The sequence below is a fragment of the Dreissena polymorpha genome, chromosome 1 (assembly GCF_020536995.1).
Source record: "Dreissena polymorpha isolate Duluth1 chromosome 1, UMN_Dpol_1.0, whole genome shotgun sequence".
NCBI lineage: Eukaryota > Metazoa > Mollusca > Bivalvia > Myida > Dreissenidae > Dreissena > Dreissena polymorpha.
Genome location: NC_068355.1, coordinates 75152825 through 75180802, shown reverse-complemented (window position 1 = coordinate 75180802; position 27978 = coordinate 75152825). Strand labels below are relative to the sequence as shown.

Below are 27978 nucleotides of genomic sequence, written 5' to 3'. Positions count from 1 at the left end.
TGGTCCGCTTTATGCATCTGCGCTAAGTGTCGCCTGAGACTTGCCTTTGGGGTCCGCTTTATACATCTGCGGTAAGTGTTGTCTGAGACTTGCCCATTGGGGTCCGCTTTATACATCTGCGGTAAGTGTTGTCTGAGACTTGCCTTTGGGGTCGTCTTTATACATCTGCGCTAAGTGTCGTCTGCAATTTGCCTTTGGGGTCCGCTTTATACATCTGCGCTAAGTGTCGCCTGAGACTTGCCTTTGGGGTCCGCTTTATGCATCTGCGGTAAGTGTTGTCTTTATCGATCTGCGCTTAGTGTCGTATGAGACTTGCCTATGGGATCCGCTTCATGCATCTGCTTTAATTGTCTTCTGAGGCTTGTCTATGGGGCATCATGCATCTGCGCTAAGTGTCGTCTGACACTTAATTAGTTTAAACTTATTTACATAAGATCGATTGCATCGAAAAGCCTAAGGCTTATTTAAATGCTCTCGAGTCCGTTTCCTGGGCCTAGAACCAGTACTTGGTGTCTTTGGGGGAGATCTAAAGAACGCTCCCACGGTGGGGATCGAACCCGTAACCTCCCGGTCGCTAGGCGGACACCATATCCATTACACCACGGCGACCTGACACTTGCCAATGGAGTCCGCTTTATGGACTTTTTCAGTGATTCGAAGTCTCTTCAAACTGAAACTCTAGTTTAGGCGAAGTGTCGTTCCTGATTAGCCTGCTTCCTGCACAGGCTAATCGGAGAAGACACTTTACTAAAATGCATGAAGTCAGGTTTTAAGGATGAATGAGTATGACATTAACGACTTTTATTACTTAGAGTACTACCAGAATCCGAACTAAATGAACATGTAATGAATGAACAAACTCGCATTTATAACATCCAAAAATATATTTCTTAGTCCCCTTACATTTACTGATTGATTACGAACCCAATACAGATATTTCATAAAATTGTGCTTTTAACACTTCGTATGTTATACAACTAAGATACATAATTACTATGGTGTATGAGCAAAGGAGATATGTACCCTGCTGAAATTAAATGTCAACGATGCCTGCAATACAATTCCACAGAACACCGCTGCTTTCATCGAGGTATTGTATAAACATCAAAACATAATCCCACGATAAAACCTATTTAATTCAAGCTCAATTTCGGTTAATACCGGAAATAGCGAGCAAAGTTTGAGACCTTGTATTTTTCGCTCTCGATCCCCAACTCCTCGCATAGAGCCAACAGCTTTTCGCGACAGACGTCGACGTCGGTACCAGAGACGCCAAAGCTCCCGTATGGCGTCTCGTATTGCTCCAGCTTGATCTGGTCATTGAAATTTTGGAAAATTACATCGCCGTTATCTTTAAGGCACTGAATGCGTTCCCGGAAGTGGTTGTCTTTCACAAGATGGCTGTGAAGTGACGGAAGTACCATTACGCCCATGAGGCGTTCGACGGGCTGGAACTTTGGCACGAAAGGTTTCATGTCGCAGGAAATCATGAATGCGCACATCGCGAGGTCGACACCGTACAGGCGCCGGATCCACTTGCGGAGATAGAAACCAGCCATTCGGCCGTTTATCTCGATGAGTTTTGGTCCACGGGCCGTCATCTTCATTTCAACGTTGAAGACGCCGTCAGAGAGGCCTGCGATAAAAGGAAAACTGCATAAAAATATGTTCGCATAATGTTAAAAAGGCGTAAACGACGCACATCTGGCATGACTTGTCATATCATACCATATTTTATTAAACGAGTTAAGGAATTTGCGAGCCATTGGCGAGCTTTCTAACGAAATTCCTGGACGAGTTTAATAAAATATGGTATGATATGACAGCGAGTGTCAGATCTTTTTTTATCACATGCTTTTAAATGAGAAAATTAAATAAATATTTGTAAACGCAAAAATCCCAAATGTTGTTTACATTTCGTGACGTCATTTGACGTTGCAACGTCATTTCAGCAAAATAACAAAATGCGATTGGTCAATAAACGAAAACTAAGCCAATAAAAACGCTTAAAAGTAACGTACACATGTAAAAGATATAGAGGATATTTGTTCATGTCAGTGTAAGATCGTTTGTTATTTCACGAATGATCATACAAAATAAATTTTCACGAGTGGAAAATATTATTTTTCTTTGATCACGAGTGAAATAACAAACGATCTTACACTGACATGAACACATTTTCTGTTTCTTTTATGCCCCCTTTTCATAAAATAATTAACAGCTGTTTCCCTTTCTCTGAAAAGTTACCCTTTCTCGGAGTTTCTCCTGTGGCGTGCCTCAATACATTTCAAAACAAAAAATGACGTCATTAGTGTGACGAAATGACGTCATTATACCAGCGAAATTATCCAGTTAAACTCTTTTACAATGTCTAAATAAACGGTGAAAAATACGTAAAAAAAAATAAAATTTGTTGGATTCGGTAGAATATCGATTTAAATTCACTCGTGATCATAGAAAAAAAATATATAATATTATATATGATAATCTAAAAATAGAAAAAGGAGTTCCGAAAATGTGTTGTTTTAATCGGTGAAAATAACAATTTGTTCTTTTCACTGCTGTTCTTTCGCTGCAGAAATGCCATATTTTATAATTAAGTATAAAAGAAGAAAAAAAATATGTAATGGGTATATAACATGGGAAACATGGTATGGCATGTGATAAATTATGGATACAAAATGAGTGCAGGCAAGCAAAAGAGAGTAACATGCCTTCTCTTCATGGGAATCATTTGAGGCAAGATAGTTTAAAATTACCTGGGACAAGATCGGACTTACGGTCGCGAATTGTGACCGGCCCTTTATATATCGGACCGACAACAGGCGGGTTCAACGAAAATTGTACGTAAATTAAATATTTGTACAAGGCCATATCTTACGACCCATATGTAACGTTATCAGAAATTTGCTAGATTTTATTAAATCCCATTAATCAGGATGCCCCAATCTTAATAACCCTTTGATTTTTTAATTGGCCTTGCTCTGTGAATAGGGGTTTAATGCATAAGCTTAGAATGTCGTTCCAGTTAGCCTTTGCAGTCCGCACAGGCTAATCACGGACAACACTTTCCGCTTATATATGATATTTTCGGTTTAAAGAAAGTCTCTTCTCAGCAAAAATCCGGTTTACAGTAGGCGTAAAGTGTCATCCCTGATAAGCCTGTGCGTACTACACAGGCTAATCTGGGACGACACTTTACGGATATGCATTAAACCCCCTTTTCACAGATCATGGCTCAAATAAACATCTGAATGAAACTTTTGTAAGTGAATAAATAAGGCAGCGTTGTTTGAAAACATACTGGGGTACACAATCACTTGTCGACCAGAGTAGTCCTGACTTGTTCATGTTGCAATTTTTAAATAGAAGACATATAGAGTTATTTACATAAATTTTAAGAGCCCAGCAAGACGCATTTCAGGGGATAATGGCTAGGGGTGGGACTCGTGCTTAATCATAACTCTGACCTATATTGACGAGATGCTTTGTATGATATGTTGGAACGCTAGAAATCCGGTTTACAGCTATTGTGAAAGACGCATTAATTGAGCGTTGCTTCAGGACAACAGGACTCAATGGACGTGCGTTATGTTTCATCCAATATTAACCGTAGTAGTCCGTAGTTAGGGACAACACTTTCGCTTTTACGGTATTTATTGTTAAAAGGAAGTATCTTCATTATAAATCAAAGTACTGACAGTACTGTAGTGACGATTCTTTTGAAGAGGATGGATATAAAAGCATCAATTTAAGTGTATCTATATCACCACAATTGTGTATGTGGGTACGAAAAAAATGTGGGTACGTAAAAAATTGGTTACAAAATAATTTGGGTACGAAACATTTTGGGACGAAAAAAATTTTTGGGGTACGGCCGTACGGGGAAGTAATACACGTGGGGAAACTTGACCCATTCAGCGAAACTGGGAGGCGGGTTACATTCTCGATCAAATCTAACAAGAAATATCTTTAAAAAGATAATCGGCGTGTATTTGTCTGTACCACTTTTCGTAAAAACTTTCTATTACAGTAAATTGTTTGTGGGTTATTAAAATTACGTTTCAGCAGATATATACAAAACATGACATGATCGTTAATAACACATGTACATCATACCCTACCTTTATTTCGTTGTTTACGTTCTTAATTTAATAATGTTATATGTACTGACGTGATTTCACATGCCCATGGGCATGGATATATGCTTTCTTTCCTGTTGAATAGTGTTTGTTAATTTAAGTTCAAGACGCATAGGCATGTTTGTTCATTAAGTATGGCAATACTTTCATGAGTATTCTCGAAAGTAGATATGAGCACATAGCCGGACCAGGTGAGCTCAATCGTAAGAGCACTTGACTACCCGAGATCGCCCAGGAACATATGGATAAGTTAACTTACCAAAACGATATGAACTTATACATGTATATGCTGAAATCTAACAAACGAACGAATTATCAAACATGGTATGTACACTTAGATGGTTGTGTCATTTCTGTTAGAATATCGTAATAAGTATGTAAATTTAAAATGATTGTGTCCGCACGTGAGTTTGTTTCATTTATTAAGTCTACCTGCGCCCTGGCTGCACCCACTGTGTGTATTTGTGTATGTCCAAGGTTTTGAGTTACCTCCACGCCTGAGGCTGCATAATGTTGGGATCCGGAGTGTGTTCAGCACTCCTACCTAATAAGCTTAGACTGACAACAGTTGGGACGGATTTTAAATGATAGCTGCAATTTCCAGCCATTTATTTTTTTACTGAAATACTTTTTAATTCTTAATATGGTCTTGTGCTGCGGGTGATAGGATTATCCGGAGAAAACCCCACCTGTCCGGTATGGTGACCACAAAACAAAACAAAAAAACACTGCGCCGGGAGCGGAAATCGAACCGGTGTCGTAGAGGTGAAAAAGCGTACGTGCTGACCACTGCGCTAGCAGGATGGACAACTACGCAAAAAAATGTTGTTTTATCTATATAGATCATAGCAGTGCAGCGTTAACAATAGGCAGATTCGAAATTGTTCGTATTCTTTAGATTTGTGATCGCGTAAAAAAAATAAATAATTTTACATGTTTTCATTCGCAATTTATTTACAAAATCGAGAACACAATTGAGAAAATATATAGTTGTTTCATTGGTCCATAAAGATAAAATGGATTTAAAATAACCAATCTAAAATTAACGTTTTGATACACTTATACAATCTGTTTCCCAATAATATGCTGTTCTTTTAATATTTACCTTTATCAATGATTATCAGCGAGGTATGCCGATTAGAAAAATCGAGCTATCTCAATCGGACTTGCTCGGTCTTTTACATAGGTTGTCATTGTGAAGAATTTGTTCATGGTATGATAACTTAGACGAGCTGCTTCGCAGCATCGTCAAAAATGGGTGTATTCGGACGGTATCGACCCTGATGTGTCTAATTCGCATTTATAACAGAACATAACGTTTATTCATATAACTTGAACTATCCCAGTTCATAGCTATATATACAAAACTTACAATATAATTCGCCCTAGGGTGCAAAAATATACCTAGTGTCATTTTAATTCAATGACATATGGTACCTTTTTGCACCAATTGGGAGATATAAGAAGCAAGCATAAGCCGGATTAGCCAAACGTGGCCAAATTAATGTGAGTAAGCCTGCTTTTGCCGAAACTTACCGATGTCAACGCAGCACTTATAGGCGGCCACAATAAGCTGTGCCTGGCGATCCGGCGGCAGCACGGACGGCATAGTGGCAGCAGTTTCTAAAACAAAGAGGGAACTGGATTGAACGAAGCGCAGAAAAGATCTCATTTGGAACTCAACCTTTACTTTTGTTCAGACAACGTTTTACCATTCAAATACCGGCCGATGATTTGAGGTCGGCTCATAGAAGACATGAGAATCCAAACCCCCATGGTTTATGATATTTATATGGTATCACATGTAAATTGTTTCACGCCTTTATCTATATTTTCCTAAAATAAAAACCGACAAACTATACCCAAATGTTCGAACAAAGATACGTGCTCTATTCTATTTAAATTATAAACACTTAATCGAGTTGAAAAGTGCATCCAAGATATCATCTCGTGGATGAATACAAATATGCTCAAACTTAACACCGACAAAACCGAGGTCATAGTATTTTCAAGTCAAAACAACGCCAAGTACGTAGATGGGTTAACTGTTAAAGTAGGTGACTCGACAATTAAACCATCGCAATACGTTCGAAATCTCGGTGCTTGGTTTGATTCAAGAATGAACATGGAACACAATATTAATGCTATAAGTAAATCATGTTTCCGTCAGAATAGGCAAATAGGTCACATCAGGCAATATCTTACACCAAATGCCACAAACTTCTTGGTAAATTCACTTGTCACATATCAGCTAGACAATTGCAATGCACTGCTGCATGGGACACAAAATTTAGCAATCAAGAATCTACAAAATGTTCAAAACACTGCTGCGCGTGTTATCACAAGAACATCTCGCTATAGTCATATAACATCGATCCTAAAAGAATTACACTGGCTCAGAGTAGAAAAAAAAGTCACTTCAAAATAATTACCAATTCGTTCAAAGCCTTAAATAGACAATCGCCTGTATATCTGAAAACCTTCTTGAAGTCTGCGACCCAAGGCGAAACTTAAGATCAAATAACGAAGCGACTTCATTAGTGAATCCAACGAAGATTCAATACGTATCATACGGAGAGCGAAGTTTCATGTACGCTTCTCCCAAACTCTGGAACTCACTTCCATCAAACATTTGAGGTTATTCAACACTGAATTCCTTCAAAAAGGCACTAAAAACTCATCTCTTCCTCCAATCTTATGCAACATAAGCAGTGGTTTATTCAATTCATTATATAAAATCTCAATCAGCATGAACTGGAAATAACCCTTTTAAGCATAATTATTCCTTTGGGGTTTTTTGGACTCGTGGAAATGGTGTCCTGACGTTATCCTTGTCTTAATCAGCATGACCTGGAATTAACCCTTTTAAAGGAAGCATAATTATTCCTTTGGGGGGGGGGGGGGTGGACTCGTGGTAATGGTATCCTGACGTTACCAGTGTCTCTGTTCTGTTTTGTCTTGCTGATCTTTCTAATCTAAGGTTACTGTGCATGTTTTTTGTTTTTAGACGTAGTACTTATATTTTAAGTTTTAGATTTTATTGTTTCATTAATTGTCTTATAGCTATACACGTAGAGTAGTTTTTATAGTGTCTTGTTGATCGTTCTAATCTATGGTTACTGTGCATGTTTTTACGTAGTACTTACAGTATAAGTATAATAGAGTAGTTCTATATTATAATTGAGTAGTTTTTGATCGATTTCTATTGAAACAGTATTGCAAAATGTATTCGTATCTGCGATACGTCAAATGCTCTTATGTAAAGCGCCTTTGAACGTGCAATCTTGCATGAAAAGGGCGCTACGCTGAATGGACGATAATTCTTATTGTAAAGTTTAGTATACTGTAACCGTAATCGATTTTTACAATTTCAGAAAACCTTTTCTTTTCCAAACACCATCTCAATCTCCACGCAGAGTTGTCGTTCCTTGCTCTCACATACAACTCTGCGAAAGGCTCAGCACGCCATTTTGTCTATAAAATAGCTAAAACCGAACAAATGCATTCAATGTATATTTGATTGGATATTTAAGATCGCATGCATTAAATTAAGAAATATGACTTTTAAATGTACGATAAATCGTGCAAATACTTGCGAGTTTTAATGCAACTCTTTGGAACTATTTTATTGCCCATTTACGCAGATGGAATCATTCCACGCACTTTACACATGTAAATAATTGAACATAATGTTTATTGAGTGACGTTAGGAATTGCTTCGACGTGTGTATGTATGTTGGTTTCTTAACAACAAAAAAACATATCAATTTTATAATAATGAATTAAGACTGATACAAGATATCATGGTATGAGATGGTTTTCTTTAATGCAGTGAATGCAATGTAACCGTCGAGCAAGAGATTGTTTAGTATACTGTAACCTCAATGATGAACGCTTGGTATGATCATGACATGAATGAGACGCTTTCATAACAATAGTCCGTTCTGAGCCCAACACAGAGGTGAATGTAATGTAACCGTCGTGCAAGAGATTGACACCATCTTGCATGTAAATAAGGCTGCACACCACACTTTTTAGCCACCAATGCGAAATAAAGAGAACATTGCTCGAGTAAGCACCATTTTGAGTGTCTAAATAATAATGAATGTCAGGTTTGAGGTGTGGTGATTTTTCTTGGATGTTTATTAGTTACCAAAACATTGGTATTGTAACTATAGCTGCATACAGGAAGTAGAATTAATGCAATTCGAAAACAGGTGTACTGCTGGCTCCGGTCAGTATTTCTGTTGGAAATTTGAAAGGGCGTACGGACATTAAACTATTACAAAAAATCTAATCCTTTGACCCCCAATTTTTTCCATTGCTGTTTAGTACTTGGTAAGTTATCAATGTAAAAACATGGTTTCCAGGCACCTTGCTTCTGCAGGAAAGTGGCAGTTTGTTGTTGAAACTGGCTTAAAAAGGCTCGGAAACACACAGAATTCTGATGTTTTGATTTAAAATAATCAATACTAAACATTTTGCCCCAACTCATTTGATTTGAATTTTACTGATTTTTCAGAAGGCACACCCTCAACCACTCTGGAAATGTGCTTGTTTTATTTTCAGGTTTGCGAGGTGACCGGTTTCCAGACATTGTTTCGCTCCTGCTTATGTACGAGATTGCCGAGACTAAAAAAACTGTAGTGTGTCATCTGAAGCGTTTGCGGTCAGAAGTTCAGCATCACCAACAGAAACAGTGAAAACAAATAATACCATGGATTACTCGAAACCTGCGATTACTCGAGCATCGAGGTCAGCTACCTCGAGTTATGGCAGTTTTACTGTATATAAATCTGGTATAATAAGTAATAACATACGCGCATGTGCGTCAAGTGTCGTACCTGATAAGCGTCTATCCACACAGACTAATCTGGAACGACGCTTTCCGCTTTTATTTCATTTTAAGCTCTACTGGCCGAAGGCCTGAAGAGCTAATGTCATGTCGTGGTTTCCGTCGTCCGTCCGTGTGTGCGTGCGTGCGTTAGACTTTTTATTGTTTAGGCGATAAAGTCCACAGTTTTCATCCGATTCTTTTCAAACTTGTTCAGTGTCTTTATATTAATGAGGACTCGAACCCTATTGAAAATGGGTTTCATTAGAGTAAAATGTCTAGAATTATATCCACTTGAATTTGAGAAAATTGTGAAATAAGGCTTGTTTACGCAATGAAGTCCACAGTTTTCATCCAATCATTTCAAAACTTGCAGTGTCTTTATCTGAACGATGAGTCAAACCCTATTGAAAATGAGCAATAACGGAGTTATAAGTCCAGAATTATCTCCCCTTGAATTTGAGAAAAAAATGAAAATTCAGTTATTTTATGTGATAAAGTCCATAATTTTCATCCAATTCTTGGCAAACAACTTGCACAGTGTCTTTGTATCAATGAGGACTCAAACTCTTTAAAAAAAGCAATATCGAAACAATAAGTCCAGAATGACTTCACCTTGAATATGAGAAAATTTTGAAATCCGGCTTGTTTACGCAATAAATTCCACAGTTTGCATCCATTTATTTCCAAATTTGCATAGTATATTTATATCAATGAGGACTTGAACCCTATTGAATATGAGCAGTATCGGAGAAATAAGTACACAGTAATCTCCCCTTGAATTTGAGAAAATTCTCCTTGTTTGCGAAATTAAGTACACAGTTTCCATCTTATTTTTTCCAAACTTGCACAGTGTTTATAGCAGTAGAGCGATTTAGGCTCAGTGGCCTCTTGTTCTGTTAAATCTTAGCAAAAATCCAGTTTATGTGGAAAGTGTAGTTTCTAATAAATGTTTACGGTTGGCATATGCTTATCTGACACAACACTCTACGCACGTGCTTCAAACCCTATTTTTTCCAGATAAAAAATGCTCATATGAAGTTTTACCTGGTACTCTTATAATGCAATATCAGCCATATTTCTACACATAGAAGCTGACACTTGCACTTGTCCCGATCACTTTACGGCGTTGGAGATGTATCAATTAACGCCTCAAACATTGCATTCTGGATACCGACTTCCAATCTAAATAAACTTCATTGACACCGTTTATCCATTTAGGTTTTTATGCTGACGAAAATAAACGAAACTCGTTGAAAAATAATATTAAACTCGACATTCAGTTTGTCGAGAAAAATGGCGCAAAACCTCTCAGATTTATTAATTTCATTATATCTTCATTAATCCGTAAATCCGAATTGAAGTTAAAGCATAGTGGGTATACAATATTAAAACAAACATCACCCTTAAAACCAAAAAGTCCTTCTGACGTACTCAAACCCAAACCCCGAATTTCCTAACTTACCGGTACTAACCGGTAATTAGCAAATATTGTAAAAACATATTTATTGTATGCATCATTCTGTTCATCTAACTTAGTATAACATGATGTTTGTATCGAATACAAAAGTGGAATAAATGTGTCTTGTTCTGATAAATCTGGGCTTAATGCTTGTGCGTAGAGTGTCGTCCCAGATTAGCCTGTGCAGTCCGCACAGGCTAATCAGGGACGACACTTTCCACTTTAATGGTATTTTTAGTTTCAAGGAAGTCCCTCCTAACCGAAAATCAAGTTTAGGCGGAAAGTGTCGTCCCTGATTAGCCTGTGCGGACTGCACAGGCTAATCTGGGGCGACACTTTACGCACACGAATAAAGCCCAGTTTTCTCAGAACAAGACACAAATCTATGGTAAAATGAAATTTGAAAAGTAATTCAATACTCAATACAAAATAAATAACCAATAGATACAACACTAAACTTAATCAAAAGGGACCAACCCGTAAATAAGGGGAAGTTAGTTGGTCCGTTGTCGGAAATGAACGCTCCAACGAGCTTACGTTCATACATTACGACGTCTACGTCATGCTCTGAGCCCCCATGGTACTCCATGACGAGTGTTTCAGTCCCATGCCCCAGGCCTACAAATTGTTGGTCCTCCTCCTTACGGAAGCAGTCGGTGGTGGCGCTGTGCTTCGTCCGGAGTTCCTCGGCGCTCACGACGAGCGTCGCTCCAATGGCGCTGTTTCCGTGTTCCAATTTCAGCATGAGTGGGTATCTCACCCTGCTAAAAACGCAACGAAAAAACACTCGCCATTTTAATGATCATATATATATATATATATATATATATATATATATATATATATATATATATATATATATATATATACATTGTCATTTCAAGAATCGTTTAATTTCCTTTCAACAACTGTTGGGACCGCTACTGCTTTGGCATAATTACCGCGTTTTCTACGAGCTCGGGACTTACTTGTTGCAGATGGCGTCGATGTCGGCGGGATCCCGGATGAGGTAGCTTGGTGAGGAATACTGGCATGTTTTCACCCAGTGAGCGACTGGCTCATCCTTCGTATACACTGTCGACTGCGTGCGACTTTTCTTCTTAGCATTCAGTGCTCCCTCAACGATGGAACCTTAAGATAACACACAGACATAAAGGGAGACAGTTTATTCGGACTTATTCGCAATTTCATAATCTTTATATTCTTATATACACATCATTTTATGTCACGTAAATAGGTTTAACCCATTTATGCCTAGCGTATAGAAAAAAGCACTGGCAAACCGTGTAGACCCAGATGAGACGCCGCATGATGCGGCGTCTCTCCAGCGTCTGCGCTGTTTGCTTAAGGAATTTCTGTAAGAAATATTCTAAATATAGAAATATATATACTAGACATCCCTAATTTTGGAAATAAATTGATCCAATTTAGAAGGAAGGGAGAGTCCACTAGGCATAGATTGATTAATATCATACCACTGCGTAACATAAAAAGGTCATTTAGGAATACAACTGTTAGTAAACACAATCGATTGCAAGAATACGTCAATTCGATCGGAGCGGTAATGATATTTTTAAAGATTATTAATAATAATCATATTTCTTATAACAAAAGCTTCTTAATATATTTAAATACATTTCAAATAACTGATTTGTCATTTGCAATTCATAACTTAGGAAATTATATACAAATGGTTTTATATAAAATTTACGGCTAATATATATTATTTTTAATCAGTGTAACAGCGGCATATAAATATAAAATGGCGTTCGTCATCTTCATCGAAGTAATTGCAACATAAACAAAACAGTTTCTGTTGTGTTATGTCATTCTGAGCGCATCTTCCAGTTTGGATTATCAAAGGGTGTGCAGAGACTCTTAATCTTACAACAAATAGACGCAGACGTCTAGGAAGCAAGATTAAATATTCTTGATATTCAAATGATGTTTTAAAAACTTTATATATATCTCATACAGAAATGTTACTCATTTTACTATGATACCACCTTTGTTTCATGTTATCATGAAGTCTATATTTGAATTCGCTAATAATATTTGTATCTTGCACAACGGTTGGATTTCTAATACGTCACCAAATTTAAAATTATTAAACATTGTATTGACATTTGGGGCCCAATTTGTATAACCTTTATTACAATCGTTAAAAAATGTTTGTAGGCAATTTGCGTTATAATATTACTATTCTTTAGAAACGTGAACCAATATTTTACAAACTGTTGTCATACAATGGGTATCTGCCTAATACACAAAAAACAGTTCGTGTATTTATTACAACCTAAAGAAATCGTTTGCGAAATTTTAAATGTTTGCGTTTAATATCATCTGACTATGTGAAACCCCAAACTTCTGAAACATAATTTAATATAGAACTCACAACGAACTCAAACAACTGTCAAAGTAGTTTTGATTTACGTTCAATGTAATTGCATTAAAACAATAATGTATGCATGGCTGTAATGGCCTTACCGACCGAGTGTCATTGGTTGGATGTAAAACTCCTTGCATAATTCAACACTGTGCCTAAATAGTTTAAGTTATCAACACTTCAATATCAGTACAAGTGTATGCCCATTTTCTTTTTTTCCTTTTTTCATCCCCTTGCCTGAGTCCAACCGCATACCCACAATAAGCTGAATATGAGAAACATGATTTCCGCACAGGCTAATCGGGGACGACACTTTCCGCCTAAATTGGATTTTTGATGAGAAAAGACTTCATTTAAACGAAATATGTCATAAAATCGGCAAGTGTCGTCCCTGATAAGCCTGTGCGAACTGCACAGGCTAATCTGGGACGACACTTTTCGCACAGATATTATGACCAGTTTTCTCAGAACGCGACTCATATTTGCATACACATCCTAAACTATTCCAAGCAATTTCACTTAATAACAGACTTAAACATTTTTAACCATAAAGATTGTCAATCCTTTGGTAAAATATACATCAATATAAAAATAACCAAAAGACAATAACAATGCAATTATGGTACCTCGAGTTGAAGTTCAATGTTCATACCTCAAATGGCATTCTCGTTATGTCATAGACAAATAAACAAAGCCGTACGAAGAGCCAAAGAGAACACTGTCACAAAGATATATTTCTTGTGCGTGATTGTATTAATACTATATAGAGGATTATATATATATATAATGTTTGATTCGGTAGATTATCGATTTTAATCCTCCAGTGATCATAAAAAATAAAAAATTTACGAGTGGCGCAGCCACGAGTGAAAACATATTTTTTTCTATGATCACGTGTGAATTAAAATCGATATTCCACCGAATCCAACAAATTTTATTTTTATTTATGCTTTTGCACAGTTTATATTATACATTGTGAAAGAGTTTAACCAAAGAATTTCGCTGGGTTAATGACGTTATTTCGTCACAAACAATAACGTCATTTCACAGTGTTTGAAACAGTGAAATTATCAGTTTTAATTCACTGATATTTCTCTATAAACCACCGGAAAGCATGAAATAGATTGTCTTATCTAGTTAAAGAGCAATTCTTGCGATCTTAATTTGTTTCGTATGGCCATTGTAAGCCATCATACAACTGTTTGATTTATCGAGTTATACCCTTCACTTCCGTATAGCAAAGTGCGAACCAAAGTAAAGTACATGACACTTGTCATTGTTTATATCCATACTTTTTTCAAGTATAAACTTACTAGCCAGTATTGATTACAATTAATACACCATTGAACGAAAATGAATATGGTCAAAGTAGACGACAGGGATGTCGCAGATTCCGAAAAGACAATGACATCGTTTATAAATAAGTGACATAACATGGATGACTTAAATACATCGTTAAATCTAGAAACCTACAATTGCTGATATTGTCATGGTAGAAAAATAGCACAAAGTCGAAACAAAACTGTTTGCAATTTCTGCCCTTTTAAGATCGTTTAACAAAGATTTTGACTGAGGGTTTGGTAAAGAATTGTATCCACTTTCTTTCGTCTGAATGAGACCAAAGAGCACATATTTAAGAAATAATTTTTGGCTAAGTTATTGTGATAATAATCAACAGTTTCGAGTATTGGTTAGCATGTCTTCAGCAATTAAGGCAATAGTCGAGTGGTTTAAAAAAACAAGAATGTTTGTAATTACCGTATAACTAATAAAAAGCCGTAAATAAATTGGGTACTACGACGAATTTATTTATTGCGTATGGATAGTGTTTGGTCTAAGTCGGCACATTTATAAACATCGAGTGAATTATCCGAGTGATGTCATAGGTATTGTTATTCATTGTGAGGTCATAATGAAAAGGATAACAAAATAAGGCACACTTTATTTAACGTAAAGATTGTTGCACTTAAATGTAGCAACTGCTCAACTAATGAGATTTTACGAAGAAGAAATTGTTTATCAGAAGTTGTATAAATCTTTCGCTTAACTTCGAAATTCCGGAACAATTCATAAAGGAGCCCATACACCAATCACGTTGTTAAACAGTTCGACCACGTTCTGAACAAACTGCAGAACGGGATGTGAACTTGCTTGAACGTGTAGTTTTGGTCAGAAAAAAATCTACAATATGATTGAATGACGTTCAAACTCAGTTCGCGCTACGTGCAGCTCGTTCCTATCCGTCCTATCCCGTTGCCAGTTCGTCTTTATCCAGTTCAAATCGGGTCAATTTTCACATTGTCCCCGTTGCTATACCGTTTTCAGTCAGACCGAGTCCGTCCTCAGTCAGTTCGATCACGTTCGTACACACTTTTTTTATTCGTTGTGCAGTGGTAACTCGTTCAAAGGCAGTTCTCACTCCGTCCTGCTACGTTCTTAGTACGTTAAGGACGTAGTTGCAGCCACGTTCTGCACGGCGATTATAAAACCGACTACGTTCCTGTCAGTTCCCATTTATGTTTCACGCTTTGAGCCGACCAGACGTACATTTGTAATGCCTCCAAGAAATAATTCCGCAAAATGACATTGCGGCTAAAGACTGTCGCAATTAAAAAAGCACAAATCAATATCTCAACTGAAAAACGTCAAGAAAATGCAGAAGGTATTGAAAAAATCCTGAATCTTAATATCACAAATGATGAATTTTGAGACTACGACCTCTATTTATATGCACATTGTCTGAACGTATTGTATTTACGGTTTGAACGTTGTCACACCTGCATTGAACGAGTACAACGTACTTGGAACCTACTGCGAACCCCTTAAAACGAGTACAACGTACTCAGAACTTACTGACGTTGTAAATACTTATCTTTTAGTTTCTATTTATTTACACGAAACAAGATCGTACTTGAGACGTAGTGCGAACGGGGTCGGTCTGTCTAAGAACGGATTGAAAGAACTGGAAACGGACTCGATCGGTGTAGCATCGTACAGGAAATTTCGCTCCGATCATACAACGTTCTGGCACGTTCCTAACCCGACCTTAGTACGACCTATCCGTTCTTAGTACGTCCATTCCGTTTCCAGTACGTTGTTACTACGTTTAATTGTAGAACGGGATGATCGGAAGGAAATTTTGAGTAGGTTCAAAGTTCTGAAACACCTCTCCCGTTCAACCCCGTTCCAGGCCGTCCACAAAGTTCGAAGACAGTTCGTAACACGTTGCTACTACGATCTCTCCGTTCTCACACAGTTCGAGCCCGTTTAGTCACATTTTTCAGAACGTACTTCGAACGGAGTCGGTGTATTGGCGGTATAACACAAGGCTACGCGCATGGTTTCGTGCAAACGCTTGTTTATTTTCCCGATTTCGATAGATGATTATCAATAAACGTAATTATAATCAATTATGTTATGTTTTCCGGTGGTTAATAGAGATATATCAGTGAATTAAAACTGATAATTTCACTGTTTCAAACAGTGAAAATTATCAGTGAAAATTATCAATAATTTTCACTGTTAACTGTGAAATGACGTCATTTTTGACGAGATGACGTCATTATCCGAGCGAAATTCTTTAGTTAAACCCTTAAACAATATATATTAACGGTGAAAAAAGCATAAAATAAAAAGAAATTTGGTAGGATTCGGTGGAATATCGATTTTAATTCACTCTTGATCATAGAAAATATGCTGCGCCACTCGTGAAAATATTATTTTCTATGATCAATCGTGAATTAAAATCGATAATCCACCGAATCCAACACATATCCTCTATGTAACATTTATTAATCAGGGGTGTTATCTGTATGGGATTAATATAGCGCGTTCATTAGGTCTTGAATAAATGACACTTTTAAAATGTGTCACTTTGTCAAACTTTGAACAAGTTGTCCCTTTGATGCGAGTTAAACGTAACGATAAGCTTTCATTTATCGACAGAGAACCCACTATTACATGTCAAACTGTCCATAAGACTTTTCTTAAAAGACGATCCGTTCCCATGTCAGGTCGGCTAATATTGAAGACTCGTTCTAGGATAACTAGGCTACAGATTCCGGCTCCGAACTTTAGAACCGGCATATACAAGCTCATTAGGGACGACACTGTTGGCCTTCACTTGATTTTCGCTGAGAAGATACTTTATTTAAAAAAAACATTTCATAAGCGGAAATGGCCGTTCGTGGCCGTTCGTGTCGAAGTCCCGACGAACGGACAGAGTTTTCTATAAATAACAATGAACATGTTTTGGAGAGGACCACTGGCCTATCAACCCGAAAGGTCCATTGAAGAGTTTACAATACTAGACAGTGTTCTACATAACCATTTAGTGCTAGAAATGACAACTTAAACTACGTACATTCATAAATAAAAGACGTCTACCTTTTGTTAGTAGCAAGTTAAATCAAACATTAACACCATGGATCAAAATTTATTACATCGTAGTATTCTGTTGTTCGGGAAAGTAGCCCAATGTATTATAGGGACAAGGGTTCCATGAATAATAGATCGGTGCAGGCCCAAGCCGGCACTTGGTATCTGCAGAATGTGGAATGATTAGCAGTACCATAAGTAATCACTGAAAATGAAAGGCCAAAATAATAAGGACACTCCAAAGTTACAAGTATAAAAACGGTGCGTGTCTTTTCATAGCCAATTTTTTATATTCGAAGGCGTATGTTTTTTTTAGATGCAAATGGGTGTAAATATATACGTTTTCATCGGGCGATGGAAATACTGTCAAAAGTCAGCCCCCAAAACGGTATTTATAATCACTGGTACCATACCTCGCGTCCCAAGGATCTCTCCCACCATGGCGGCCAACGGCACCGCGTCCTCCCAAAACGTGACGCAGCCGTCCACCTGGAGGTCACGCTGCTTAAGAAGCTTGACGATCTCGGCAGCGTGGTGCCTGTCGTTCTTGTGGTCGCAGTTGTCGTCGTAGTGAATGAAGGCGTGCGCCAGATCCTTGACTTTGTGGTTTGGGTCCGGATCTACCATAATCAGCTGTGTGCGGTAAATATTGATTGATGAAAATGGAAGAACACCCGCTCAAACTAGCATTCCGTACGGAGTAATTATCATGTACAAACAAGTATCCAGGGGTTAAATTCAGACTAAATAGAATGTTAGAAGAGTACCAACGGTCCTAGGTTGCTCACCTGAGAACCGATGGAACTAAACAGTTTACGAAGCTCTGTGCTGCTTATGTAATACATGTTGCTTCTGACCTTGCTTTCTAAACAAAATCATTGTTGAACTGGATGTCATTAGACTACTTGTTATGATCTAGTGTCATGCTAAATGGCAGAACAGTGTGGATTTAGAGAGTGTACCAGGCTTCCCGAAGACATCTAAGGAAAACTGCCATTACTTCTTTTGGCAATTTGTTTCAATTGATGAATACCATTTTCAAACATGACACTGATCTCATTTGAAAAAAAACTACATGTATTTTGATTAAGTGTGTTTTGACTATTGGACACAAAATGTGATAACTATTATTCACACATGTTTGCAGTCCTTTCCCAATGATTATGTAATAATGCATACTGGCATAGACCCATAAGTGGCAATGGGATCGATTACTTTCACAATTTGATGTGTAAATTTAAACCATGTATGCCTAGCGTCTAGATAAAGGCCTTGGCAAACAGCGTAGACCCAGATGAGACGCCGCATAATGCGTCTACGGGTCTACACTGTTTGCTAAAATGAATTTCTGTAAGAAATATTCTAAATATAGAAATAAATATACTAGACATCCCTAATTTTGGAAATAAATTGATCCAATTTAGAAGAATGGGAGAGTCCACTAGGAATACATGGGTTCATGTCTACATTACTAAAGCGCTCAAACATAAACAACACTTAAACTTAAAGTAAATTTAAATAAAGGGTGGGTCTGAATCGAAAATGTATGGCCGTTCGCGCACTATTTGGAAATTTAGCACATGGGTGCCGATTATTGAATATTAGGGCACCGAGTAGCCATTGTGCTTACAGGCTCTGATTAAAAGCGTATTCCGTCACACGGGCATACATCTCACGAATGGGATAGAAAGTAGTTTTAAAAAAGCTCTTACAAACATATTGCAGACCTCAAGCATGCAAAGACTGCCTCTTTTGTTATAGGCTGACGTTTCAATCCGAAGTTAACTTGAAATATTTGAAAAGAATAAATACATTGTTGATTGATTACATGTTTATATCATCCATGCAAAAACTGTTCATGTGTTAAGTTTAATTCCAATAATAAATTACCAATCACGTTTAAGGTCAAACATCTATTGCTAAGATAAGATTTCACTATTGCAATATAAGAAAAATAGCCATTCCAGCTGGCGGCCAAAGTTATCAATGCACCGGCACTAATTTGGCCGATATATCGTAAGTTTTTACTATAATCATCTAAGGAAAACTGCTTTAATTTACAAGAACAATTTAAGAACTCGATCAAGAAATAATTGAAACAAATACTCTGATCAAGTACCATGAAGATTGCACCAATGGTGAGACTTCTATAGTATTTAAAAGCTTGAAATAAAGCCATACAAGGACCAATTGTTGGCAATTGCATTTTTGCACAAATAAAATCGCTATATTAGTATAAGAAACACGCATACATTTATACCACATTTTTTCGCGAACCTCCATATTCTCGCCTTGTGAAAACCTCCTGCATCTAACGCAAGTATTTTCTTCCCCGACATTAGGAAATACTGAGATTTGGTCAGAGCAGTCCGCACGAACGGGCGAACGGACATTCCGTCCAAACCACCACACGTGAATTTGTTCTCATGAGAAACTTTCCGGACGGCCATATCTTTATTGTTGATAGCGTTTCCGCTTGCCTCCATCAATTTTACCACGGGATTCACTGTTCTGTTATTTTCAACAACCCTTCCGTTCCCGAATGAGGTGAAATTGTCGCGCACTGCAGCGTCACTGATGTACTTGTGCGTGTCCATGTTCAACGCTACTGCCGTCACTATGCCGTTACACTCCGTGAGAACGTAGTCGATGCCTAGATGGAGACAGACATATGTATTTGTAATATTGAACCACAGTTACGCCAGTATGCCCACATCGAATATCTACGACTAAAAACTGTAAAACATACCGGTAACACAATACAAACTTGAAGAGTTCCAAGAAAAAATAAAAACTAACATGCCTAGCGCAAACACAGTTCATTCACAATGTGAGAATACTTGTTGAAATTTGTTGAAAACGCGTTATATACGAGCATTGCTCAGTGAAATAGGGGTTTAATCAATATCAATAAGTGTCATCCTATAGTAGCCGATGCTGTCCGCACAAGCTCATTTTGGGAGGCACTTTCCCCTTTTATGGAATGTTACGGATGAATGAACTATTTTCTTAACAAATATCCAGTCTTGGAGGACAGTATCGTGTCTTATAAGCATGTAATATTTTAATGAGCCTTATTAAAGAGTGATCTCGATCCTGATCTTTAAAGGAGTCCCACATGGCAAATAATATCCGAGATGATCTCAATTCTACAGGAACCAAGCTTACCAATGAGGTCCGTCTGCGCACCTGGCTCCGCCCTTCCCTTGTCTGACAGCTTGCTCTCGCGGTTCATGATTGACTGAAGCGCAGCCTCTGCGTGCGCGCGCAGACTAGTCTGGAACGCCCGAATAAACGTTTCGTCGACAATGTTCAACGTTTTCATGGCGGTTTCGAGGGACATTGGTACCGTGTGAGCTCTGATGTCGATGTTTTTGTTGAACACGCTGCAGATAAGCTGACAGAGAACCATAAATAATAACAAACACGCATAGCTAGGAATGTAGCACATTTTAAGTACATTTCCTATATTATGTCACACATCGAACAGCACATTAAAATTTGTGCGAAATATAAATCACTAATATATCATTCCAGGCCTGTGACCATTTCAGACGCGGTCTGAAAATACCGTGCTCCATGCACGTGCGTACAGTGTATTCCCGAAGCAATTTCCGTATGTAGGCGCTTATCAGGAACCACACTTTCCGCTTAATGGATTTTTATTCAAAGGGAGCCTCTTCTAAACGAAATTCCAGTTCAGGAGGAAAGCACGGTACGGGCCTAACATGTATGACACTTTACGCTAATGCATAAGCCCAGTTTCCTGGAAAATTGTTTATTTCTCCCAATTTAGAAGCCATTCACAATTTAATTGAGTAAGGCCAAGAACAACACACAGTTCACAGAACAGAAATGGGTTTATTTATTTCGCGAACACTGGTGTAATTGTACAAATAACGTACGTCGTCTCCCCGGTCCCAAACGATCTAGTTTTAAAATTCCTTTTTTAATAACTAATTTAAGATCCGTTAACTGTTATATTAAAAATGTTATGACTTTTACAAAAGCAGACGACATACCGGTGTACAGACGGGTTCGTTGTCAAAATCTCTGCAGACGATCGCTCGACATCTTACGCCAAAATCCGCGCTGGGTGCTGCCCACAGATACTTCGCGTCTTCGATCTTTCCGGCGCTCAGATGGTCGACATAATCCTCCACGAGTACGGAGTTTGAGTCCTGAAGCTCGCTCAGTAGTTTTAGCACCGCGTCCACAATACAGGACCGGTCTGCAATGCTGAACCTCGAGGCGTCCGAGCTTCCCGTCTGTGTTCGTTTTGACCGTCTAATGATAATCTATAGAAAGTAAACTAGTTAAAAGGAAGCGACTTTTTTTATCTTAAAACAAATCTGAAAAAATCTATTCAATTACCTCTTTTCAACTTATTTTTCATGGCGGCAAACACTTCTTCGTGCAAACAAAATTAGCATATCATATAATATTCGCATTTAAAAACTGCTATCTGCTGGATTTGCTTTTATTCCATAATCATGGCTGATGAGGAAATATAGATTCTTTACAATAGATGCAAATATGTATATTGCATGTTCATTCAACCTATAAAACCAATACATTCACTGCAAAACTCGTACAATAAAAATGACTATTTACATGTTTGCGGTTTTTAATGGATAACTCTTGTAGGAATGTTGAGACTTCTTTCGCCACAAAATCCGGGCTGGTGTTCCTTTCGTATTCGTGGATGACAACATTGGGAGGCAAAGCAACTAGAGTGTGTTTCAGTTTGAAACAGAATGCGAGGGTCTCGGGCGTTGCAATTCCAACGGAATTCAGGACACTTCGCGACCAGAGGCGGTCATTGATGACGTCGCGGAGGTCATAAGAACTGTTCATTGGGCAATCCAAATTTGCCTGAAAATATGGTATGTTCATAATCCCAACCTAACATACACACTGTTCTTTTATTTTGGTTGACTTTAATTTTTCTTCAAACTTAAGTTTAAGCATCAATCTTCACAAAAACTTTTTTCATATTTTTTTCCATTGTTCAATAACTCACCACTAGTTAAAGAGATACCATTGACAGTTGTACAAATATGTGGTATTAAACCATATACATATCTTTTGTCAGACGATTATAGAAATCGAATAACAATGACAACGACTGACAAACTTGCGAGCGTTCGAAGACACGGTTTTGGACAAGATTTCTTATTAACCCATTTATGGCTAGCGTCTAGAAAAAGCATTGGCAAACAACGTAGACCCAGATGAGACGCCGCATGATGCGGCGTCTCATCAGGGTCTGCGCTGTTTGCTTAATGGAATTTCTATAAGAAATATTCTAAATAGAGAAATTAGTATACTAGGCATCCCTAATTTTGGAAATAAATTGATCCAATTTAAAAGGATGGTTGAATCAACTAGGCATACATGGGTAAATAAGACAATATGAGAAACATGACTTAATCTATATGCGTAAAGTGTCGTCCTAGATAAGACTGTGCAGTCCACACAGGCTAATAAGGGATCACACGTTCCATTTAAGTGGAATTCTTCTCTTAAAAAACTCTCTTCTACATGAACATTTAGTCTAAGCGCATAGTATTGTCCTTAATAATCTTGTGCGGACTGCACAGGCTAATGTGGGAGGACACTTTCCTGTATATGAAATAGGCTCTGTTTTTGTTTTCCAAAACGGGGCTCATATGTTTGACAGATGTTTCAGAGTTTTTAATCTTAAACAAACAAATACGGTTGAAGCCTAGTTTACCTCAATAGTCTGCCCGTCGTTTCTCTGTCCCCCGGTGGCCGAATGAGTAAAATAATTCACGAGGTACGTCACGCGCCTAGGCGGCTCGAACTCGTCAAGGAAGGTCGCGCCGCCGGCGTGAAACGTGACGGCCTTGTGAATGAATAGCGTATACAGTCCCGGTTTGATGCTAGACGGGACCTTGGAGAGCCACGACGAAGACAGGATCATGTACATTGTTCCCGGCGCCTGACGACCGCCTTGAGTGGCGATAAAAATCATGTATGGGTAATGGTAACTCATTCTAATTTTAACAGTCAATACAAATTATTTGTACTCAAGTTGACCTGTTAGAAGACTGAAGTTACGTCTGCACTTGTGTGCCCGATCTTTTTAGTCAGAGATGAAATCAAATCATGAGTAATAATGGGGATGATACATGTAACCCGCGGAAAAAAAAAAGTATATGCATTTCCGCTAAAAATGTATTGCGTGAATTAAATAACCGAACATAAACCATAAATCATGTTAATAGCGCTCTGGTAACTTTCGTCATGTGCGTAAAGTGTAGCAAAAGCTGTCCGAACATGTTTATCCAGGACGTCAATTTCCGCCTTAAAGGGATTGTTCTTTTTTAGGGTGTGTAAACGAAAATCAATTTTAGGCGGAAAGTGCTCTCTCTGATTAGCATATTTAAAGGCCCTGGTGTTTTCAGACACGTTTATTAAATTAAATCTACTTACTCAATACTCGGTACTGATCCATCGGAGTAAGACACAATTCGTTACCTTCTAGGCAAATAGACGTGGTTTTTCCGGCTTGGTGTAGCACTGCCACCGCCGCCTTCTCTATGGGCGCGTCCTGTGCGGCCCGAGGGGCGCGGGTGCGATCCACGGTCTCGGGGTAACCGAGCTCGAACAGATGGTATTGCAACGCGTCGTATTGGCTCGCGATGTCCGCGTCCTCAGTGGGGATCTGTAAAACATAGTAATTTTATGGAAGGAAAACTATGGTGATGTTTGCCTATTGCGTCTAGAAATTTTAACAGTTATGCTGTTGTAATAACAAAATACCTACGTTTTGCCCTAACCCCCATCCCACCCAACCCAAAAAACAACAACAAAACAACAAACGCACTTGGTGCGACATACCTCCTTAGTCCACGAGGATGGAGGCCCCAGATTTGCATCTTGCATCCATCCGACTTTTGTGTTTGTCTTTGTGGTAATATTTTTCTTTAAGCGGTCGCCGTCGGCGTCATTTACAGTCTTCTCACCTGCTACGATATCCATGGCTCTATTCACTCGAGAGATACGAATCGTGTTTCCGAAGTTTGAGTAAAAGGCTTTTTCCTCTGAAATTTACGAGAGCGAGATAGCGTTTCGTCGCGCGTACACAAAATGAGCCGAGGTCTGAGAAAACTGTTCTAGACTGCATGTGCGGAAAGACTCGTCACAGATTGGTCATGGACGCTTTTATGTATTTTTTCGTTAAAAGGATTTCTCTTCATAATGAAAATCCAGTTTAGGCGAAAAGTGACATCCTTGATAAGCCTGTGCGGATTGCACAGACTTCACTGGGACAACAATTTAAGCTTATGTACTAAGCCCAGTTTTCCTAGAACTAGCGTCATATGAATTTGAATCTGGACAAAGATAAACGAAATGTATACATGGTCTGCGATTTTTCAAGCCAACATGCACTCGACTGGTCAATCTAAGTGTATGGCAAATGACTAATTTTTAGGATTTAAAAATGGTTTTTATTAAAAAATCAACTATCATTACTTGAAAATAATGTACAACATTTAGTAACCGTGGCGAAACAAATAACAAGTAAAGCAATCAAAATTCACTCGAAGCATAAGTATATAAAAATGTTCAACCAAATTGATTTCTTTTTATTGTTCATTCATATATTTTTCTTTAACTTAACATACAAGGAATAACAATTATAAATACTGCCTATCAATGAAATCAATTGAAAAAGTTAGATGGCAATCACGTACTTATTGAAATGTAGTACTTAGATATAGAATGCATTTACTCAACATACATAATGCATTTACATCATTGGAAATGTACATATATTACATGTTCTTAGCCAACAAAGCAGGGCATAAATAATTTAGAAATATCACGAAATTAAGCTTCACTCTTCATAACATGATGGGATTTTGTTTAGACTTTACAGTCATTTGTGAAAACAGGTATTCTGAAAATATTGTAGGCGTATCAATGTTGTAAACGATGATTTTTTCCCCAAAGCTTATCATCACAATTGCTTACATGTTGATTAAAATGCCTACACAAAGAGCAAACAATAATTATGCTACCTATTATGCAAATATAACTTAAAAAGCTTTAAAAGAAATGAATGATGAATGAAGGAACGCAACTTTTGTATAAAAAAACAACTTTATTTAGATAGTACTCTCTCTTAGAAAAGATTTGCTCACTAAGTTATAAATCGATTGCTTATTTTCGTACAGAAAGGAGAAGAGCCTTATTTTATTAAAATTTGAACATGCTCGATTTCATACATAAGATAATAGAAAGATGACAACATGCGATTGGCAGGCAGACGGACGGACGGACGGACGGGCTTACGGACGGACACGTGAAACGAACAAAGATAACAGATTATGTCACCTTAATTTTTATTTAAAAAAATAATTAAAAGTACAAGTAAATACAAAAAAATCACAAGGAGAAGAATTTTTTATCGACGGGTGACGAAACGTCATTAAAAGTATTATTTATGTTTTATATTCCATTTCATTTTATGTCAAACATAAATTATTTATCATCTAACCTTTTATAATAAAAACAAACACATTTGTTTAGGTGTCATGACAAGCAGTGTAATTTATTTCTTGAAAACACACGCACAAACACTGGTTCCAAAAAAAAACATTGCCATAAAGTATGAATGGCAAATAAGTGTCATTATACATAGAACTGTGAAAAATGGAGTATAACAAGTATACTCGTTAATGTCCGGAACCAATGCCTCTTTCTATCTCAAGTCATCCTTCTACTCTCTTAACACTCACTGAAACACATAAAGCATAATATTAGCCTTTAAACAAAACATAGCATTAACAAATAAAACGATTTAAAGCACGTCAACGCTCTACCCTGCTTGCCTGTCGAATGAACAAACCTACAAATCTATGCACGAGGAAATCTTGATTTCCGCATCATTGAACATGCGCACCTTCAAAACCTGTATAACAACTTTATTCAATCATACACCGATAATAAATACATTTATGATAAAATACTTAAAACTCGGCTAACTCACGGGTCGGGTTATCTCACAGCATTTCATTAGCTATCTCTGGATTGTGTTTATAATAACAACTGCGTGAACTTCTTGTCAAATCTGTCAGAAAACATCTCTCGCTGCCGGTATGAATGGATTGCTTGGTACTTAAATGTATCAGACTCTTCACAGTTTTTGAACTTGTTTAGTTTGATTTATTGTTTTAGATAAAAAAGGCTCAGTGCTTGAAAATAACTGTAATACTTATTGTATGTGATGTCTAACGTTCCATATATTTAATTTATTACAGGCGTTATTGATTGTTTCTTTGAATGATATGTCAGATCTTTGTTTATGCATGATTTATATAAAGTTATGGCTCTTTAACCTTTTTGCCGCGGAATTACCCGACGAAAAAATAGACAAAATGGCAGACAGTGTTGTTGTATTTGTTGCTACCGCGGTTAAAATGGAAAGATCCTCTTCATAAAAGGAAATTATCCCATTGATAATTTGTAAAATATGTTTGCCTTTCAAATCATGTATCTGATATAGGTATATGAAGATGGTTTCGAAAAGCAAATCAATATGCCTGAAATACCACGAGAGTATCGTGTTTCAGTATACGTCTTATAACTAAAGCTTCTTTGATATATTTGCATACATCTGAAATTACTCATCTTTCACAGAAAACTAATAACTTGGGGAATTATTCACAGATGGAAAAATATCAAATATACGGTTAATACATTTATTCGTAATTTGTTGTACGAGCGGTATTTACATATACAGTGGCATTCGTAATTTAAATCAAAGGAATTACAACTTAAACAATAACGTTCATTTCATAGAATATTGCTCTGAGTATATCTGCCAGTTTAGATTGCTCTGAGTATATCTGCCAGTTGAGATTGCTCTGAGTATATCTGCCAGTTTAGATTGCTCTGAGTATATCTGCCAGTTTAGATTGCTCTGAGTATATCTGCCAGTTAAGATTGCTCTGAGTATATCTGCCAGTTTAGAATGCTCTGAGTATATCCGCCAGTTTAGATTGCTCTGAGTATATCCGCAAGTTTAGATTGCTCTGAGTATATCACCCACTCTAGATTGCTCTGAGTGTATCTGCCAGTTTAGATTGCTCTGAGTATATCTGCCAGTTTAGATTGCTCTGAGTACATCTGCCAGTTTAGATTGCTCTGAGTACATCTGCCAGTTTAGATTGCTCTGAGTACATCTGCCAGTTTAGATTGCTCTGAGTACATCTGCCAGTTTAGATTGCTCTGAGTATATCTGCCAGTTTAGATTGCTCTGAGTATATCTGCCAGTTTAGATTGCTCTGAGTATATCTGCCAGTTTAGATTGCTCTGAGTATATCTGCAAGTTTAGATTGCTCTGAGTATATCTGCCAGTTTAGATTGCTCTGAGTATATCTGCCAGTTTAGATTGCTCTGAGTATATCTGCCAGTTTAGATTGCTCTGAGTATATCTGCCAGTTTAGATTGCTCTGAGTATATCTGCCAGTTTAGATTGCTCTGAGTATATCTGCCAGTTTAGATTCTCAATATATATGAAGAGACTACCGGTTTTAATCTTACAAAAATAAATAAACGCAGACGTCTAGGAAGTAAGTCTAAATATTCTTCATATCCCTTATATCTAATACAGACTTGTAATTCATTTAACCATGTCAATCTTGTTTAAGCTTGTCAATCTACACTTGAACTCTCTAACAAAACGTCCCACTTACACAACGATTGGATTTTCATTTTTTTACATAAATCCATGATTATTTAA

The 27978-nt window shown here is 37.5% G+C and overlaps 1 protein-coding gene across 1 annotated transcript; it reads right to left on the bottom strand.

Moving 5' to 3' along the window:
• Window positions 1-865: 865 nt before the first annotated feature.
• On the bottom strand, window positions 866-27978 carry LOC127835619 (carnosine synthase 1-like). Its single transcript, XM_052362059.1, has 13 exons — window positions 25907-27978; window positions 24069-24271; window positions 23706-23892; window positions 22939-23177; window positions 21816-22076; window positions 21224-21499; window positions 20370-20598; window positions 19454-19854; window positions 17615-17834; window positions 11407-11569; window positions 10916-11202; window positions 5679-5765; window positions 866-1636 (listed from the first exon to the last, which is right to left on the bottom strand). Exons 2-13 carry the CDS (start codon window positions 24207-24209, stop codon window positions 1155-1157), a joined length of 2973 nt encoding a protein of 990 aa, XP_052218019.1. The 5' UTR covers window positions 24210-24271; window positions 25907-27978; the 3' UTR covers window positions 866-1154.